The 18764-nt window shown below is 42.2% G+C and overlaps 1 protein-coding gene across 1 annotated transcript in view; it reads right to left on the bottom strand.

The window, feature by feature from the left end:
• Positions 1–18521, bottom strand: part of ak5 (adenylate kinase 5) — a 57346-nt gene extending 38825 nt beyond the window's left edge. The window contains exons 1-5 of the mRNA XM_046408771.1: positions 18154–18521; positions 16611–16797; positions 14390–14557; positions 11411–11583; positions 7565–7678 (exon numbers count right to left, since the gene is read on the bottom strand). Of these exons, the coding sequence (XP_046264727.1) occupies positions 7565–7678; positions 11411–11583; positions 14390–14557; positions 16611–16797; positions 18154–18213 (702 nt within the window). The 5' untranslated portion in view covers positions 18214–18521. The remainder of the gene's footprint in view (positions 1–7564; positions 7679–11410; positions 11584–14389; positions 14558–16610; positions 16798–18153) is intronic.
• Between the last annotated feature and the right edge of the window lie 243 nt (positions 18522–18764).

Here is an 18764-nt window from a genome sequence, read left to right as displayed (position 1 = left end):
ATGAGGCGTTCAAAGACCAGTGAAGGATGCTGTTATCGATATAATGCAAAGGAGCATCAGAGTGAGAGACCTGACAACCGGACACCAAGCCCACCTCTATAAAAAGAACCAAGAGAGGTTTATTACTATTCGTCGTTTCTTTTCCTGCTCCGGTAGATGAAATGCACATGATGCACAACACTCCAGAGTCTGCATCTGATCTGGATCTCTGCCAGAGCCAAAAATAGCTTCAACTGTGTTGTTTAATGAGGAGCGCGCCGCTCCAGCAATGGGACTCAGCTTTGAGCCTTGCAAATCAAAGTTGTTGTTTTCTTTTTTTCACTTTGAAACCGTTCATATGCAGCAGCAATCATATAACAGCATTGTTTTGTAATTAGTAGTTACTGTTTGATCGGTTTATCATCTTTAAAATGTGTCCAGGAAATGCATCATCTTCACATCACATAAGAGAATCTGTTTTCACAGACAGTTTTAATGCCAGCAGCGCCGTCACTGATAACATCTTTCTTGCTTAAAAGCCAGGAAGCATTTGGTGTAGGTTTTATCAAACACACTCACACTCTCTCTCTCTCTCGCTCACACACACACAAAAAGGTGCATAAGCAGGCAGATGCTGACCTGATGGCCTAACATGACAGCGAATACTCCTTCAGAGGGGCTCTGCTAAATGCACTCAATCAGAGAAGAGAAATACACATGAGAATCAGACTTTCTTGGCTGCGATTCGAGCACTGAAATGCTGAAATGTGGCTTCCTGTTTTGCTGCAGAGGAAGGTAAACGCTCTTTATGAAGTAAAATATGCTGTCACTTACAAAATATCACTTGAGGAAAACACATTCACTTCATTTTATTTTGTTTGCTCAGAACCACTGGGTAAACATTTTTGCATGTGGTTTGGTGAACAGTGCCTTTTATGAGATAACTCATCGTGACTGGACTCTTTCCTGGAATTGTTCCTATTCTTAACAGTTAAGGCAACCGTACATGAAGAAACATGAAGAATCCAGGCATCAGTCCAGATCACTGTTTGCCTTTGGCTAATTTTGTTCTGCTTTGCCTTTCTAAGCATGTGGAGCTGCTGACTATCAGACCTCTGCATCTGTCTCCATAAACCAGAGCGTTCTGGGGTCGTTTCCTCTCCATCCGCTATCCAGCAGTTCTCATGGAGAACAACAACAGACTCTTCATTTTCAGACGTCTGTGGGAGGTTTAAGTGACCTTAATCTTACTTATCCAAACAAACAAACAGTAGTGAAGCAATCACATGATTTGAATTGATTTCCCTTAAATGTTCTTGGACAAGCTTTTCGATGTCTTCGGTATTCAGCTGTAATCTGCTCAGATTTTGTAAATGTCACCTTGACATATTTCTTGCTTTTTCTTTCTTAATATCTGGTTGTGCTGTCAAGACTGGTGTGAAAACCTAGTTTCTTTTTCATTAACACAGGAGAGCTTTGTAAGCTTGCTGAAAGAAGAATAACATTACATTACTGTTGCAGCTTCCCCTTTTGCCTCCAGAAATCTCAGTCTCGCGGGAGGGTGTTGATGAAGCTATGTGCACTTGCAATATGCAGTAATTAATTCTTCACAGAGCGTAATGTTTGATTTATCTCTGATGTTAGAGAGGGATGTGCAGAGAGAGTTCACACTGAACTGCAGCACAGCAGAGCTTCTTTGTTCCAACCATCATGATGGTTGACAGCTAAAAGCAACAAACAGAATGAAGACCTGTCACCACAGCTATTTTCAATATCAGTAACTGCTGATCAGTTAACCATTCCATCTATAAAATGTTACAAAATAATGAAAAATGTTTTTGTTGTGTCCGACAAACAATCCAAAACCCTAATGAATTTCACTTAAAGAGAAAAGCAGCAAATGCTCATGTCTGAGTGACAGTAGTCACTGCGTGTTTGGCATTTTTCCTTGATAACTGATCAAAAATTGATGGATAGATGTGTGAGTAGTGGATTTTGACACACACACAGGATGATTGGCAGGGATGAATAGAAAGACTGACACCTTCATAGTCAGTAAGAGGGGAGGTAAAAAGGCTGCAGGGGAGGATGAAGGGATAGACGATCTCTCCAGGTTGCTATAAAGAGGAGTAGGTGAGCTGCGGAGGCTCATAAATGGCTGCTGTGATGTTGTAAAGGGCAAAGTAGCAGCATGAGGAGAGGGGGGAAACTAATGAAAATGAGTGGTGCGGGCCCCCAGAGGATCACTCGGTTGCCTGTAGAGCTCACAATGCAATGAGGAATATGGGATCCAAAATAAAACACTGAATATTAACAGTAAGATGCTCATAGCAGCGCCAGATCTGTTTGAAATGGCCACGTCCATTCAAAAGTCTGAAAACATGGCAAGAATTTTCTCCCAAACAGGCATGTTGAAAAGCCCCTGTAACCATCTACTGTCGTGGGGCACTAAAACTCACTGAAACTGTGAGTCTGATGGGTTGAAAAGCAGCTCCCTTAAACAGGAGTATGGATATTATAGTATTGGATATATGAAACTACTGTGGGCCGTCTGACTATTGCCTCTAGAGGCAAGAATGGGTATTACAAGACAGGATGGGCGTTGACTAGCTGGTTAGCATGCTAACAACAGTAGATATCTTTGCACGACAACACTTAATATCTATGACAAAACGTCGGTACAGTCGTTTTGTCTTCTGTCAATAATGTTCATTCTGATATAAATATAGAAAGTAACATTCCAACCTTATTTTCCAAATTGCATTAAGTTGTTGGTCTGCTCTCTTATAACATCTCTGCCTGAAGTCACTGCACAGGGCCAATAAATAGTCCAGCACATTAAAAAAAATCACAACTGGACAGTTTTTAAACATAAGCCGTAATGTGTTAATTAGTGAGCTCCGGTCTTTGTCCTAAAATAAGCTAGCTGCCTCCAGGCTCAAGCTCCATTTTTAATGCACACAAAGGCTTAGGTTTGGTTTCAGGAGTGTAGAGGAGGCAATAACTTTTTTTAAAAAAAAACACTTTAATCCTGTGTGATTTCTAGTTCCTGATACTTTCTGATAGATAACGTTGCATTTGCATCCTACTAAAAAGACCTCTGTGCTTTAGCCGACTGTCTTATCATTGACTGATGGTCAGTTAGATATATTACATGATAAACAACACTGAAAGTCTGCTATTCAAAGCTCTGAGTTGAGTCTGCAGGCAGTCCTATCATCTGGACCGTGGTGGCTGCACTGTAAGAGAGTAACATTCAAAGAAATTCTAGTAAGAAAATCAGCCTGAGACAATAAATGATTTCTGGACTCATCCCCATCAATGCAAGGTCTCAGCCCTTTGTTTGCTAAAGCACACAAAGGTTATTTTCTCTCTTTGCTTCTGAGCTGCACAAAAGGCCCTTTAATAACCAGTTGTCACTTAATTCTATTGTAAATCCCAGGGCTGCTGTGTCTGTGCATTATTGGCTGAGAGCTGACGTCCAGTCATCAATGACTGTATGAGCTGTTTTTGAGCAGTTGCCTGGACACGGTTATCAACACAACTCTATACATGTGTTATCTACACATTTTCATCTCGAGTGAACTTCCTCTGGTCCTCATCTAACCTTGGGGCCTCTTTGCAAACTGTCACCAACCCTTTTAGCAATCCTTTTATGCAGCAATTAAAATAACATTGTAATTTACCAAAATTTTATATTGTAATTTACCAAATTATAAGAAGAGATATGAGACAAAATTTTAATTACTCACAGGCCCCTTCTATGTGGAAATGTGTCTTTGCAGGTTAGTCACGGCTTACTTTCTTCTTTTTACAGCCTCTGCTGATGCGGAGACGCTGAGGGAAGGTATGTTCAATCACAGAGAATCTGTTGTCTGTTTAAAACAGCTGGAATAACCACAGTAATAGCTCAACTGTGAGCTCTAAGATTGAGGAGGTAGTGGGTGATTGTGTGGCTATTGAAATGCATCTCTGTGTACATGAGCCAGCCACATATACCATCTCGTTTCTTTGTTTGGTTTCCTTGTGCAGCTTTCAGACAGGGAACAAGTACTAAATAGAATCTGCTGTCAGGGAACGTGGACCAGGAGACAGCAGCAGCCACATTAAGAGCTCTCATTATGCCGAGACTTGGCCTCTTCACAAACAGAGGGAGAGAATGTACAATTACTGGAGAGACTATGAAGAAGACATGAGAGAGGGTTAGCCATCCACAGTGGTTAGCGTGATGAGCCAAAGAATCTCTACACAAGGCCTTCAGTGGTTTGCTGTGCAATAGATCAGACATGCCTGAAGGGTTCAGTACAAGAGTATGTGTGGTGTTGTGTACATGTATGCAGTTGTGTGATGTTCCACATGCTTACATGTGTGTTGATACGTTTGCGTGTATTAGTTTGTGAGCTTGTATGAACTCTTTTATGTTTGAGATTTATGTTTAGATGTGTGTGCATATCTGTGTGTATGCTTGTGCGTGTGTTTGAGACACACTCAGTAATTGACACAAAATAAGGAATAAGAAACATGATATGCGACACGGAGGTTGCCTTTGGTGCCATTTGTTAAAGTAACTGACTGGAGCAGATGGACTCTATACAGCCAGCTGATTGCTAGTGGCTGTCTACATTAACAAGCCATCTACATGTGTTTACGGAAAATATGATGAGATAAAGCACCACCCCATCCTTTCACTAAACATCACCTCCAGAAGAGCCCCATCTGGCTTCCCCCGCAGGAGTCCACTAACACACATTTAATCACCATTCAGAGCCGATGGGGAGCCTCAGCTTGTAGACTGTAATACTGTTTGATTTTACACGTGCGGCACTACACATGGCCGCCGATGGATACGCGCACCACAGAAGAGACAGAAGAAGCTCTGTGCACCAACTTTGCTAATGTGGCTCTAAATGTAGGTGCTTGTTTGTTTCAATGCCCAGAAAACCACTGATGGACACTTGCGGATAAAGAAAGGTGCCTGCAGGATTTTATCTTGTTATTGAAAAGAATCAGCGCAAATTCAGCTAAGCCCTGTAATATATATATACTGTGATATTTTGTTTAAGATTACTAATCACTGCATTTTTATAATATAATATTTATATAATTTTTTATAAAGCAAGAGCCTTAACAGGCTGTGAATCAAGCCGAAACCCCACCTCCTCTCCAAACACTTTATATGCATGGTTTGACCATTCTACTGTTTGTGAGGATCTGCTGAGTGCCTTCCCCTTTCATCAGCCTGCACGTCACCACTTCACACTAGAGGATGTCTGACAGCTGTTGGGCAGGTGCAAGCCTGACTCTGTCCAATCCTTTGCTCCATCTTCAGGGACAGCGACAGGACGGCATCAGTGTCCGCCCTCGGAAATATATCCACCATCATACTATTCCTGGTCACTCTCCAATAGTTCTGAAATGCCTGAAAAAAATGATTATGATCATTGCCCTTTCAGCTGTCAGACCATAGCAGGGCTCCCATCATTTTGTCTACAGCACCAAACAACAGGTAGATTATCTGGAGGATCATCAGGTAACAGCAGTGTTGAGTTTAGGCCCACCAGCAACAAAGTTCCAACAGATGATAAAGACACTTGGTCAGTCACTGGGTTCATACTCCCTAGTAAGACCATCATTGGAGCCCCTCAGATCTGTGTCCTCAGTCTTGACCTTTATACATTCTAGACATACATCATATGGACAAAAGTATTGGGAACCCTGACCATCACACCAACAGGGACTTTAATGACATTGCATTCTAAACACACAGGCAGCTTTGCAGCTCTAACAGCTTACACTCTTCTGTGAAGGCTTTCCACATGATTTTGTAGTGTTTCTGTGGGAATTTGTGCCCATTCATGCAGTAGAGCATTTGTGAGGTCACACACTGATGTTGGACCAAATGGTCTGGCTTGCAATCTCTGTTCCAGTTCATTCCAAAGGTGTTGGATGAGGTTGAGGTCGGGGCTCTGTGTGAAACAGGCCCATAAAGAGACATGAAAAAAAACATGTCTGGATACTTTTGTCTATGTACTGTATGTACTGTACTGTACTGTACTGTACCAGCCCTTCAGCCATTGGATTACTGAATGGCAATGGCTGAATGAAAATGACCAGTGACTTGGTTTACGGAAAATGCTCTCTTAAAATTCATCCTATTCTATTCACCTTAAACAACTGGAAGGTAAGGCTTTATTGATCTTCAAGAAATGGACCAGAACATTCAGAATGACAGTTGTTGTTCAAATGTTGCTCAGGGACATTGTGGTAGGATGGATCCTTGACTGCACAAAGACTGTGACCATTCTGCCATTCAGAGTCCTTCCAGAACAATGAGCAGTGACTGGGCAGCGAAACGGAAAACCACTGTTTCACTTGATATTATGAGCATGAATTTGAGCTCAAGGTCAATCCTGACACAAAATATTACACTCTCAATGATCAACCTGTAAGCACACTGACTGCCACTGACCACTGATGCAAAGTGGATGCAAAAATATTAATATATTAGTTTCTAAAATTAGTAAATTTTAGTTTGTCCCACATGGGACTTTGCTCAGTTTTTGGCAAAACTTTTCAGATAAAACTGTAAAACTGATTAAAGATTTACAACGTATAAAAGAGTGTAAATGCCCTGACAGTGACGAGGAGATGCTTGCAGCATCCAAATACATCAAACTCTGGCAGTCTCACTCAAACCACCAAGCTGCCAAACCTGCCATCTTTTAGATCTCACGCTATTGGAGATACAACCTGAGGGATAGCAGCTCCAGTGTGAGGTGTGCAACCAACTCATTTACGTATTTGGCTTGTATCGGGTGCCACTTGAATAGTTCATTGTGTGTGCTGGATAGACAGATAAGAACTTTTTCTGTGTCTGCATCACAATAACCACAGAGACTCTGAAATTCAGATGCCAAAAGGAAAAACTCAATGCATTTCAGCTGCTCAAAGGTTGAAACATCCGCAGTATAGTGAATAGGGATATAAATAGTAACTTAATGTCCTATGAATAGTGGAGTCAGTCACTCTATAGATTTTTAAAAAATTAGGCTTTCTTTTCTTCGTCTTCTCTACTTGGGTTGGTTTCACTCTTGGGTCAAATGTAGACGTTTTCTCTACCTGAGGCTGTTTGCTTTTAGAGTTAAGTATGTTTGATGAGGTGTGAAAGTTATCCAGCTCAGGTCAGACCCTGAAAACCAGCCTCAAACCCAGCACTAAACAGTGGTCTTAGGGTTTGTTTGTTTTCATCTGAGCTCTTACTTTGTTGCCCATAGTCCACACTAGATGTGCCAGCTGCTCCACCTGCTTTTGAACAACGTTTTGTGTCTATACGGTACATTGATGGTGGCTGTTATCACATACATGTGCAACTTTAGCGGGTAGATGAAAAGGATGTCTTGGTCTGCAGACAAGAGGAAGTGTCTACTCAAATTTGGACTGAAAAAATCAAATAGTTTTTCACATACTTATGTCGCAGAACAGGTTACACAGTTAATTGACAACTCACAGACAATTTTGTGTGTGAAAAGAAACCTGAGGGAGATTCCTAACTGTGGTACAAAACGTTCAAAAAAGCTTTCCTCACCTGGTCTTCAAAGGACAAGGCCTGTCCGACGTCTCGTGGGAACCCATCTATGACGATACCATTGGCGTCTGGAATCTTCATGATCTTCTGCTTGATCTCAGTTATTGTTGTCTCCTGAAAAACAGAGAAAACGACATGATTCATAATTATCATCACTCAATGCCCCGGTTTGTGTATAAATGTCAAAAGACTTTCTACTGCTTGATAACAAACAATTACCAGGCTGGCAGGGAGTTCATTGGATTTTTGATCAGTACAAATAACTACAAGTTCTGGCTTTCCAAACTCACATTTCACTTCATGCAAACAAACAGCTCTCCCAGTGAACATTTCAGTGACAAATTATAAAGCAAAACTCATAATCACAATTTGATTTTCTAGCAAGAGCATGAAGGAGATTAGTTTCATTAATGCAGATAGTTATAACCCCTTGAAAATGAATAACGAGTAGCTGAGTCATTAATAAGGTGAATGGAAAGCTATGATGGCACTTTGGAGAATTCCACAATATAATTAATTTGTTTATCCACTTGTACCTTCATATATCTGAATGCAGCAGAACAACTGTTTCGACTGTGCTTGAGGCCAGAGTGTGCCATCATATTTTAGCATCAATTACCTCCTCATGGCTGGAGGAGGTCAACATATTCGAATTTATTTCTCGGGGCAGAATGCATCATACGATATGGCGGCGATACGTGAGCAATGCTCAGATCTAAAAATAACATCTGTGGCCGTGCCCAGACGTTTAAGCTCCCCCCACCCACAGAAAAGGAGCAGTGGTCTGGCAGAGTACGCAGAGATTAAACCTAATCTAAATTCCATCAAACAGATTAATGTATGCAAGCAAAATAACACAAGAGAAGCTAATCTAAGAAAAGGGCTCTGATCCACTGCATGGCTCGATGTCTTAATGACTCTTATAGAGAAAATCTATACAAACGATCATATGGCAGACTTCCATGTTCACTGATTCCCTTCTCTCTGTATAATAAATACTCTGTAGTTTACTCTATAGTGTACAGTGCAAAGTGACGATAATTCATGGGTGACGCAACACATTTTACGCTGTGATTTCTAGCAAAATATTCCATCATTTTGAGGATTCCTGTGTTGTGTTGAGTTCGAAAATATAGCAGACGATAGTGAAAAAGCCCCAGAAAGATCTCGTAAGCAACATCAAAAAACTAGACGGTTGTATGCCTCCAGATACCAGTCAAGTGGCAGTTTACATCCATGTATGTCCAAACTCATATAACATCTGTAGTGACTGATGGAGAGCTTGTCTCATGATGCAACGACAATCAGCTGAAGCTCAGAATCATCAAAACCAACAAGCTTGTGTTGGACTACAAGGCTTCAAGTGTGGATGTAGCGGCAAATAAGCTACAGATTCTGAAATGTGGATGCTTCAATCCAGCAGTGCTGAAGATCTATACAATCAGCACAGTTTCAAGGTATATGTAGACTAAAGTAATCTAGTAAGGCATGGTCACACAGCTTTTGCTATTCGGTGCTTTTCCTTAAAAAATAGTCAGCAGGTACTAATGACTGACATAATATAAATCGATCTTTATCTGATTTTTTAAAGGGACTGGATCCCGCTGAACCATCTCCACATGAATAATTTTCCATAGTCTGTGGATATGAAAATGAAAGTGTCATGGCTTTAATTTTAGACCAGACCGTCTGTCAGACAGCCAAGATCCTCTTGTGGGGTTTCTGAGGGGCCAGAAGTTCAGACCTACACTGAGTCACACGACCTCGCAGTGAGTTACAGACAAACAGCAAGAACTTCGAGTTCATTTGGCTGAGAGTCAGTGAAGTGATGCTGTCTGTTTGCTGTACCTTGAATCATTTGCAGTACTGAAGGGAGATGAGCACAGTTAAAGTACTTCAGGCTACAAGGAGAAATGTATGGATGGCTTTTGTTCCAGCCTACATACATAAATAAAATACGTACTTTATATAAATATATCTTTAAGGCAATAGGATGACTATTGACTATTTGAAATGTTCAGCTAAATGGATCCTTTGCTTTTGGATACATCTAAGCCAGCTTCCCCCTACTTCACCAAGAAAACAAATAAGCTTAATTTCCAAAAATGTCTAATTATTTCTGTAATTAACTCTTAAAAGCGTAACCAAATTTAAGCAGTGTTTGGTTTCTGTTATTGACATGTAGACAGGTGTCAGTCAATTTAAGCTGTTCGGGTAAAAGAAGAGAATAAAACCTATGACACCTCCAGCATGACAAAAACAAGCTGTGAATTGGTCAGTCAACACATCTCAGAACAGTATTTACACAAAGTGTCATACACCCAGGAGCATTTCTTCTCTTCCTCTCATCATTTCATGCAAAATCATTAAGAGCCCAAATTTTAGTCTGCTTCGCTGAACCAATCACTGCAGGAAATTAAATGCCTAACAGCCACAAGTCACTTTATCATATCTGATATGTCTGCAGCTTGGCTTACTTTGCTGTTTATCTCACTGAGTCCTGGACTGACATCTGGTGAATGGCCAGGAGGGAGACGGATGATGCCAGACGTGCAAGGAAGGGAGGGTAATTGATGAGGTAGACAGTTATTGAAGGTAATTCATGAGGGGGCACGAGCTCAGAGATGCCGGTCACGAAGCAGGTTGGGTGTCACCGGCTTGTGCCTCGCTGCAGTGCATCATGGTGCCCATGTTGACAGTAAAGACCAGCCTCTCAGATGCTTTCATTACGTTCATCAAAAGGTACCCAGACAACCAAAATATGTCCCTCACTTTTCCTTTCATACCTTCTTATATAAAAGAAAAGCAAACTCGAGTTGACTTCAAACCACAGGAGATACATTGGCTGCTGTGCCTCTAAACTCCACACTGAAATTTTGCTTTTGACTTTCTGTAAACAGACAGTATGTAATTTCACCCGTTATGGGTCTCTAGGTCTGATCAGGCTCTTGCATAACAGGCAAGGAGATTTATTGTTGACACTGAGGACAGATTTGGTAAAATATTTCTGTCTGTAGCCCGCTGTCTTCTTCATAAGTTTGAAATACAATCATGAGATCAACAGGTGGGCTGACCATGAGGGGGACCATCCTCATCCAAGAGGCCAGTCTTTACACCCACTCATGATGAGGCAGCAAAGTTCACTGAAGAAAGCTTTGGGAGGCAGTTATAAGCTCTACAAAAAGTGAAGTTAATGTTTTAAAACAGTTTATGGGTCTTAAATAAACTGCCTTAAATCTGTTAAAAGAAATAACGCTAACGATACTGTTTTTACAAGATTCAAGTCTCTGCAGGTTGCTTTTAATACCTAAATGGATGGAAGGAAATCGTTTTGAAAGAATGTATGGTTTGCCTTAGAAAATAATCAGCTCAGTGCATAGTAAATGTGATTTGTTAATGGTATTAAACATAAAAGGACACCTTTGAGGTTATTATTTATACTTAACGTTTAACCCTCCTGCTGTCCTTGTTCATGCACCATTTAGAGTTTAATCATTTTCATACAAATATTGAACTTGAAAATGTAAGGGCATCATGTGATCTTTCTGTTAAGCGTTTAACTGAATGAAGCACAAACAACCACAGGGGGTCTGTGCCCACTTTCTTTGCAAACAGAGTCATTATCTCGCAGGGAAGGATGCTAATAAGACGGACAGGCATCCCTCCCCTGCAGCACGCCTCTTATTTAGCTGCAGCTAATTACTCGCTTATTACGTTCACGCTGTGATAATGACCTGCAAGAGACTGGACACACTCGTCCTCTGTCCCATATTCCCCCTGTTTCACACACACACACACACACGCAAACACACACCCCCATCAACCCCACTCGCTTTCTTCCACCACCTGTGGTGCCAGCTCTCCGTTGGTGATGATTTTAGCGATCAGGCTCCACTTTCTGTTGCTGGTGGCGTTGTGGATCATCTTCTTCCTCAGCAGCTCGCCCACAGACACGTACTGGAAGCCGTAGCGCTCGGCAATTTTCAGGCACTGTGTTCCTTTGCCGCTGCCAGGGCCACCTAAGCACAGAGAGGGAGCTGTTGATGTTTTGGGAGAGATTTTGTCGTGTGTGTGAAATTTGTCTGTGTGAGTGTGAAACATTATGTGTGTGGGCTGCTGAGCGTAGGCGCATGTGTGTTTTAGTGAGAGAAAGCCAGACTGTGTGAGATTTGTGTGTGTGTGTGTGTGTGTGGAGGAGGGCATGTGGGGGGGCAGGTGACAGAAACAGGTATGTGTGAACCTCCTACATTTGCTAAGAAATCCTCCCCTTTTTTCTCTGCTGATAAAGGGTGTGCAGATGCACGACAACAGGAGAAAGCAGCTCTTAATTTTGCTGTTAGACAGTTTGATGAACATGGTTGTGAGCAGAGGTCATATTTAACGTCTTAGTGCTGCAAAATTTTACACATCAGTTGATCAGAAATCCTACAAAAGCAAAGACGTGAAAGGGTCAAAACCATGTAAAGTTGACATTTTGGACTAATAATGCCGTTGCCATAGAAATGTCGACCAGTTCGAAATTGTTTCTGTTTCAAAGCTGGACCAGAGTGAAGTGAAATTAGTGAAACAAGCTGTGTGGGCAATTTATTCCATCGTGGTCTTACGGTCAGAAACAATTCTTCTAGGGATGAGGAGAAGAGTGTGCACCCAAGTACAAAAATCATTACAAATCAATTATTACTTGTATTTTATTTATCAGATTTAGCTTAGATGGTCCATTTTTGAGTTTCAGTGTGTCCTTAGGAGTATGAGAAGATGCTCTACAGGTGCTCAGCGTCTGGGTTCATCTCAGAGTTTGGATCAGCTGTGGGGTTTAAGGTCTCCGTATGCTTCACGCAAAGTGTTTGATATCATCCAAGCCCATGAAACCACCAGACCACATCTTGAAACCAACGCCACAAACATCCAGGCTGTCAAGTTTTCGAACCTCTTAAAACCACCATCAACCCATCAATCACACCCGATTTACGCAGCCAGGCGTGCTGAGGTGCGAACGACTTCCTCCTTCATTTTTCATGCGTACAAGTAAGAGCAACAGAACGAATGCCTCTGAGCGAAGACTGTTCTAAGTGTGCACCTCCGTCCACATTTACATAATTCATGACATCATGTTCCTTTCCGTGACAGCAGGCTCTTTGCCCGGCCCTGGTGGGACGAGACATCACATGACCCAGTTGTTTTGAAGCATACTGAGGCCTTTAGAGACAAAGATTATTATTCATGTTTACTTTGACTGTGGAAAAGAACAATACCTCAGCTCTATTAAATGTAGTGAATGTGATGTACTTTCTGTTATGTGACCTATATCAGCAAAAGACAAATCAGGTGCTCTCGCTAATGCTGCTTAATACAGTTAAAGAGGAACTGAGAGTGTCACACATAAAACTTTCATTTCAGCATTTGACATTCTGGGAAATATAATCAGCTTTGTAGCAAAGTGGAAAACCAAAATTGGGAATGCAGCCATTATTCACAATATTAACTGTACCTGTGCTTTTCTTTTTCTTTGGTGACAATTGTTTCTTCTAAAAAGACTGAACAAAACGTTCTGAGAGAGGCATTTGAACAAGGGATGAAGTGAAACTTTTGCAGTAGAAGGAAGGGATGGGAGAATCAGTGAGCTATCCTAATATGTATTTAGAAAATTTGCACTTTATCTTTCACCTTTGAGTATTTCGTCATGTTCGACCCAAACTCCTCCTGACTGCACGTGTCTTTGTCGGTCCGTCCCTCTTTGTAAACCTGACCAGGAAAACATTTGTCTCGATCCTCCAAAGAGATGACAGCTGCTGCCACCCTGTTTTCCCTTTAAAATAGGCCACATTGTGCTGGCAAAGACGAGGTAGGAACTGGCTTTGTGCTTCAAGGACAAATAACTCCCATCCACAGCACGGACAGTGTGAGCATCCCGGGGAAACGTCAAGAAACAAAGCATGCTGTGGCACAAGGCTGTCGACAAGGTTTTTAAGAGCTTTTAAATCAGCTTTTTCCTTTTTTCCTCGCAGCCTCTTTTCGGTCCAGCTCATCCAGGGTCATGACTCTTCGTCTTGTATGGCTGACATACTTCATTTACAAGATTAATGAATGTATTTGACAGGTTAATGCAGGCCCATCCAGGAAATCAGATTAGGCGAGCGTGAGTGTGTAACACAGTGAGTGACATGCAACAAGATCTACCCTGCTGATACCAACAGTGAGAGGCGGGGTTACGTTCAAAATACCAGGAAAAACATACCGTGTGCGCACACACACACACACACACACACAGAGTGGTGGTTCCATCACTTTTGGGGACATTACATAGACTTGCATTAATCACCATTAAAGCTTAACCACCACACAACCATAACTATCCTAACCCTAACATCAAGCAAACCTTAAAGCAAGTCATCCTATTTATATTTACTGATTTACATGCATTTTGCCCCCATAAGTAAGGTCCTTACAATGTGATTTTTGTCCCCACAACTACAGGAATACACACACGTACACACACCCACCCTGACTCGTAGATTCCCATCTAGGCTGTTTATTTTTAGCTCGTCAGCGAGGCAAATATAAACTTCTGTTTAGTATTTTTGTTGACCTTTTTACATAAATGGATAAAGCTGCCGTCAGAAGCATTAAAGAGACACTGGTTACAGTGTTTTGATATGTTTACACACAAAAAGGATTTCAAGTCTTTGTCTTATCTAATGGAAAACATCAGTGAACAGGAACATCAGATGAGCGCCTCAAATCTAAAACATCACATGTGCTGCGTGAGAGGCGGCACACATAGTTTTAATGGCTGTGTTTGTTTGCGTGTGTGAACTGGTCCTTTACCAATGACGAGGATGACTTTGGGTCGCGGTCTGGATGGGTCAAACACCTCGTACTCCTCTATGAGCTCTGCCGTCTCCGACAGGTCCGAGTCGCTCTCGATGGAGAACTGGCTGATGGGAGGGAGGCGGTCATACCGTCTGTAGGGAAAATTTGGACTGTCGGGCAACACTGTCACACACACACACGCACACGCACACACACACACACACACATGCAAAGGTTTCAGTAAGAACCATTTTGTCTGCTTTTGTCTGGAGTATCGATGAAGAAATTCTTCCTCTAAAGCCTGAAGTTCACCACTGAATGTGAGTGGTTCGGTTATGTTGAATGCTGTAATTTGTGTTGATCACGCAGATGTGATCTGTAATTCAAACACTGCAAATCCCATTTTACAGAACAACACCCCCAACAAAATCAAATAAATAAACAGTCATGCCTGTTTTAACAATCATACGCTAAATTTGAGACAAAATTGTGCTGAATTCAATGCCTCATGCAGTTTGCTGATTGTACTGCTGTCTGTGGTGATCACAGCTTTGACTGTAACACGCAGATAGACAACATCACTGCATGCTGTATTCCAAGTAAGCAGAGCTGCTATAATTTCCATGCAGAGCCAATATTCTCTCTTTACATTGTGTTGTAAAGTACGGCGCCGAGATAACAACAGCAACGACAGCCCACGTGTGCCGGAGATGGAAATCAAAAGGCTTTGTTGAATCTGAACAGAACAGAGATGCTATTTTCTATAAACAATTTAACAAATCCCACAAATGGCTCCTGAAGAGAAGTGAAGATGAAAACACTTTGGAGAAACACACAAATGGTTGAAAATTACAGCTAATGCTGTTGCACCTGCCTGAGTCTACAGCCTCTCTTTTACCCTTTTCACATTTTTAACACTCTGAACACAGAGACAGGAATAATTCAGGAAGTGAGCGCAGCAAATGTTTTGAAACACATCAGACTTCAGCATCAGCTCTCAGCCGAGAGGGGAATCGTGGGACGCAGGGATCTCTATCCCCGATTAGGCTGCAGTTGCCAGTAGCTAAAAGCTGCAGCTGGCAAAGCTTACAGGCGTCTTCACCAATATATCAAGAGAAGTGAAATAAATGTGAATTTCTCAACCCGCCCTCAACACTCCTCGACTGGGAACATTTATATAAAAAAATGATCTCTTCGTGTCTGCATGGTCGAGTGGCTGTGTGATATCAGTGTGTGTCAGTGTTGAGATGAAAAATGTGTTTGTTCTGACACACACACACACACACACGTCGTGGTCTCTGTGTACATTACCGGATAGCTTCAAACCAACATCAAACAAAGAAGTGAATGTTTGATTCTAAAAATAGACCTAATAAAACAATGCAAATGAAAAATTAGCATGTGTGTGTGTGAGAGAGAGAGAGAGAGAGCTGAAGTCTCAAACTAAGTTTTGCATCCCCAGTACCTCCCACATTATTTAGACCTGCTGGTAAGTGAAGAATGGAGAGTCTTGTGGTGTGATGTGAATGATTAACCACACACGTCCATCTGTCTTTTACTGTACATTAACAAACATCAAGTCAGTGAAGGCAGCACAGGCATGTTCAAGGCTGCTTTTGAACAGCTCAGGGTGGTTGCTTTGGTGTGTTTGTGGGTTCTCTGGCATCTCAACTAACACCTCTGGCACATTTTGGAAACTTAAGTGTCTGAGAGTTATGATGCAGTCAGAAAAAAGCCTCCTGTCTCGCCACACTGTCAGGGTCTTCTACTAGCACAACACAATGAATCTGTGGGCCTCATGAGGGTACAGAAACAAATGTTAACACCCTTTCCTGTTCAAACTGCAAGCCACTTGGGTTGTGGTTGTGTAGGAGCGGAAGATGTACTGCTGCCTGCGTCTTAAGAAATAAGCCAAGTGTTGTATATTTTGGCTCCTGGCAGACTGCTTCAGTCAGTTAATCATTTAGGCTTAAAATGTCATGAAAAAAAAGCCCATCACAAGTTTTCAGGGCTTTGGTGTGACGTCTGTAAATGTATTGTTTTATATACCTTAAGAAGTTGCATTTAGCATCAAATAAAACGGGAAACTGAAACCAAACTACATAAAATTCAAAGCAGGAAACATTCGCATTTAAGAGCAAAGTTTAGCTTTTTGTCTCGAAAACACAACTTCCCAAAACTTTCCACCAACTAACGAAGTGATTTACTCATTAGCTGCTTCAGCTTCACTGCTCACCATTTCTGAAGAGGGACCTGCGGGATTGGCCCCCATTGAGAGGGGGAAGGGACTTCTTCTCCTGGCCCACGAAGGTGTCCCACCGCACCTTGTCTGGTCCTCCGAGCTCCCTGGCTTTCTTCAGGCAGCCCTCCAAGTAGTCGATGGGGTCGTCGGGTCGGTAGTACATCAAACCTGTCAGCAGGCTCTGGAGGAAACAATGGAGGAGGGTGTGATAAGGTACCAAGGAAGAATAAGCAGGAGGGTGGAGCTGTTTTTTCTGGCATCTCTACATCTTTCTTATGATGTGCTGGTGTGTGACAGTGTGGCTGGGGTGAACAGCTCATCTTAACGTGGAGAAGTTTTCAAGCGCAGACCTGGTTGCCTTGGCTTGGCTCCACCAGGGAAACAAAACATCTCATTTTGTCAGAATGGCCCCATGAAAATGGACTCAGCCTGCCAAATGAACACAGAACCCTGATGACCTGTTATTGCCCTGGAAAAACATACAAACGGCGGTGATGAATGTGGGAACCAACTCCGGGGGCCAAAGCACAAGTGTTTGTTTGTGTGACATTAGTCTGCCTGGAACCTGAATGTTTTTAAACGATACCTTCCTCTGGGACTTCCTACCTCATCTCCACCCTCGTCACTAACAGCTCCCACCAATGAAAACATCAAACTGAAAACAATTCGATGTGCTTATTTAGCTGATTGATAGTGAATACGCGTTTTATATGAGTTGCAGTTGTGAGCAGTAAAATTACGCTGCAGCTCTGATGATGATGTGTCACTTCACCGCTCGGTGTAATTTGAACGGGCTGTAAATAAACAAGCAGTGATTGCTTGCATACATTAGCTGCACTGCACTTGGGATTGAGTCTAATTAAGTGGATGGGCCAATTTACTATCCTCTCAGGAACAAGAATGATAATTCATTATTATATTTCTCTATACTATATGTTAATCTAGTGATTAACAGATGGCTTGTGACGGCTTTCAAATATTTCGCAACATTTCTCACCTTTTATAGTAAAATATTCCTGCAGAGACTTCATTAATAGTTTTCATACTTTGCATTATTTTCTACCGTATAAGTCAAATGATCATATTCTTGCAGCAGCAGTGCTCATTTGAGTTTTTCACGGTAAAACAATGCAGCCTCCAGCTGAGAGCAGCATATAGTCTGCCTCACCTCAATTAAACGCAAATTGTTCCAAGGAGGCGGGGACGGTCTGTTTCCTTTGATTACAGTTCGACTAATTATGATTACACATTACTCTGAACACACAGTTGTAGGAAACAGTTTATAAAATCGTTCATCAGCAGGGCTTCCCTTCTCATTTTAATCCAATCTGTTTTTATCTGTTTTAATCAAGGAGCGTGCGTTCAGAGAGACGCGCGCACAAACAACATGTATTCATAAGGAGATGTTTGTCGTGACGCTGAAAGGCGTTTTTCAGTGCATCGCTGACTAACATGAATCTTTCTGTAATAAAACCCAACGTCAAACCTGCACGCAGACAGATAATGTCATCCCCACACCGCGCGCAGCATCGCTCACCTCAAATAGTTGAGGTATCTCCCGCCGCGAGAGATACTCCTTGGCATCGTTGGTATTCATCTCCAGCCGGATTTCCTCTGAAATCACAACTTGCCAGGAGCGTGTTTTTCTCCTCCTTCAGATGCGTCAGTGCCGTAAGGTAATCTTTGGTGAACGAAAGAGCTCCAGACGCTTTCCCCCTCAGCGCATTTTCCCCCTTGTGTGTGGACTTTACAACTGGATTCCTGCAGGCGATGCCACCTCGCCACCCTCCTCGGTGATGCAGTTGCGCGGCTCGTCCGTCTCCCTCCTACAAGCGCTCCGCTTCCAGCGCGCACCATGTGTGCCTTGACGTTGGCACAGAGGTTGCGCGCTGTGCCAAAAAACGCACGCACCTCCCCTTCACTTGTCTGCACTCAGCCTGGAGACTTGGTGGTGATGTTTAACACGCGAAACGGTGACTGAGCTAGAAATATGAGTTATATCCTCTATATGTGGTGATTGTGTAATTTATTTTGGTCGGTTGGTTTATTTTGTCGTCTGTTCTCGAAGCTTTCAGCCACATTTCGCTGCCTTTCTGAGCGTATTTTTGTCTGTTAAGCCACGTCCAAGCTCAACATTTAAGATATTTT

The sequence above is a fragment of the Scatophagus argus genome, chromosome 13, assembly GCF_020382885.2.
Source record: "Scatophagus argus isolate fScaArg1 chromosome 13, fScaArg1.pri, whole genome shotgun sequence".
Lineage (NCBI taxonomy): Eukaryota > Metazoa > Chordata > Actinopteri > Scatophagidae > Scatophagus > Scatophagus argus.
This window is presented reverse-complemented; position numbering and strand designations above follow the sequence as displayed.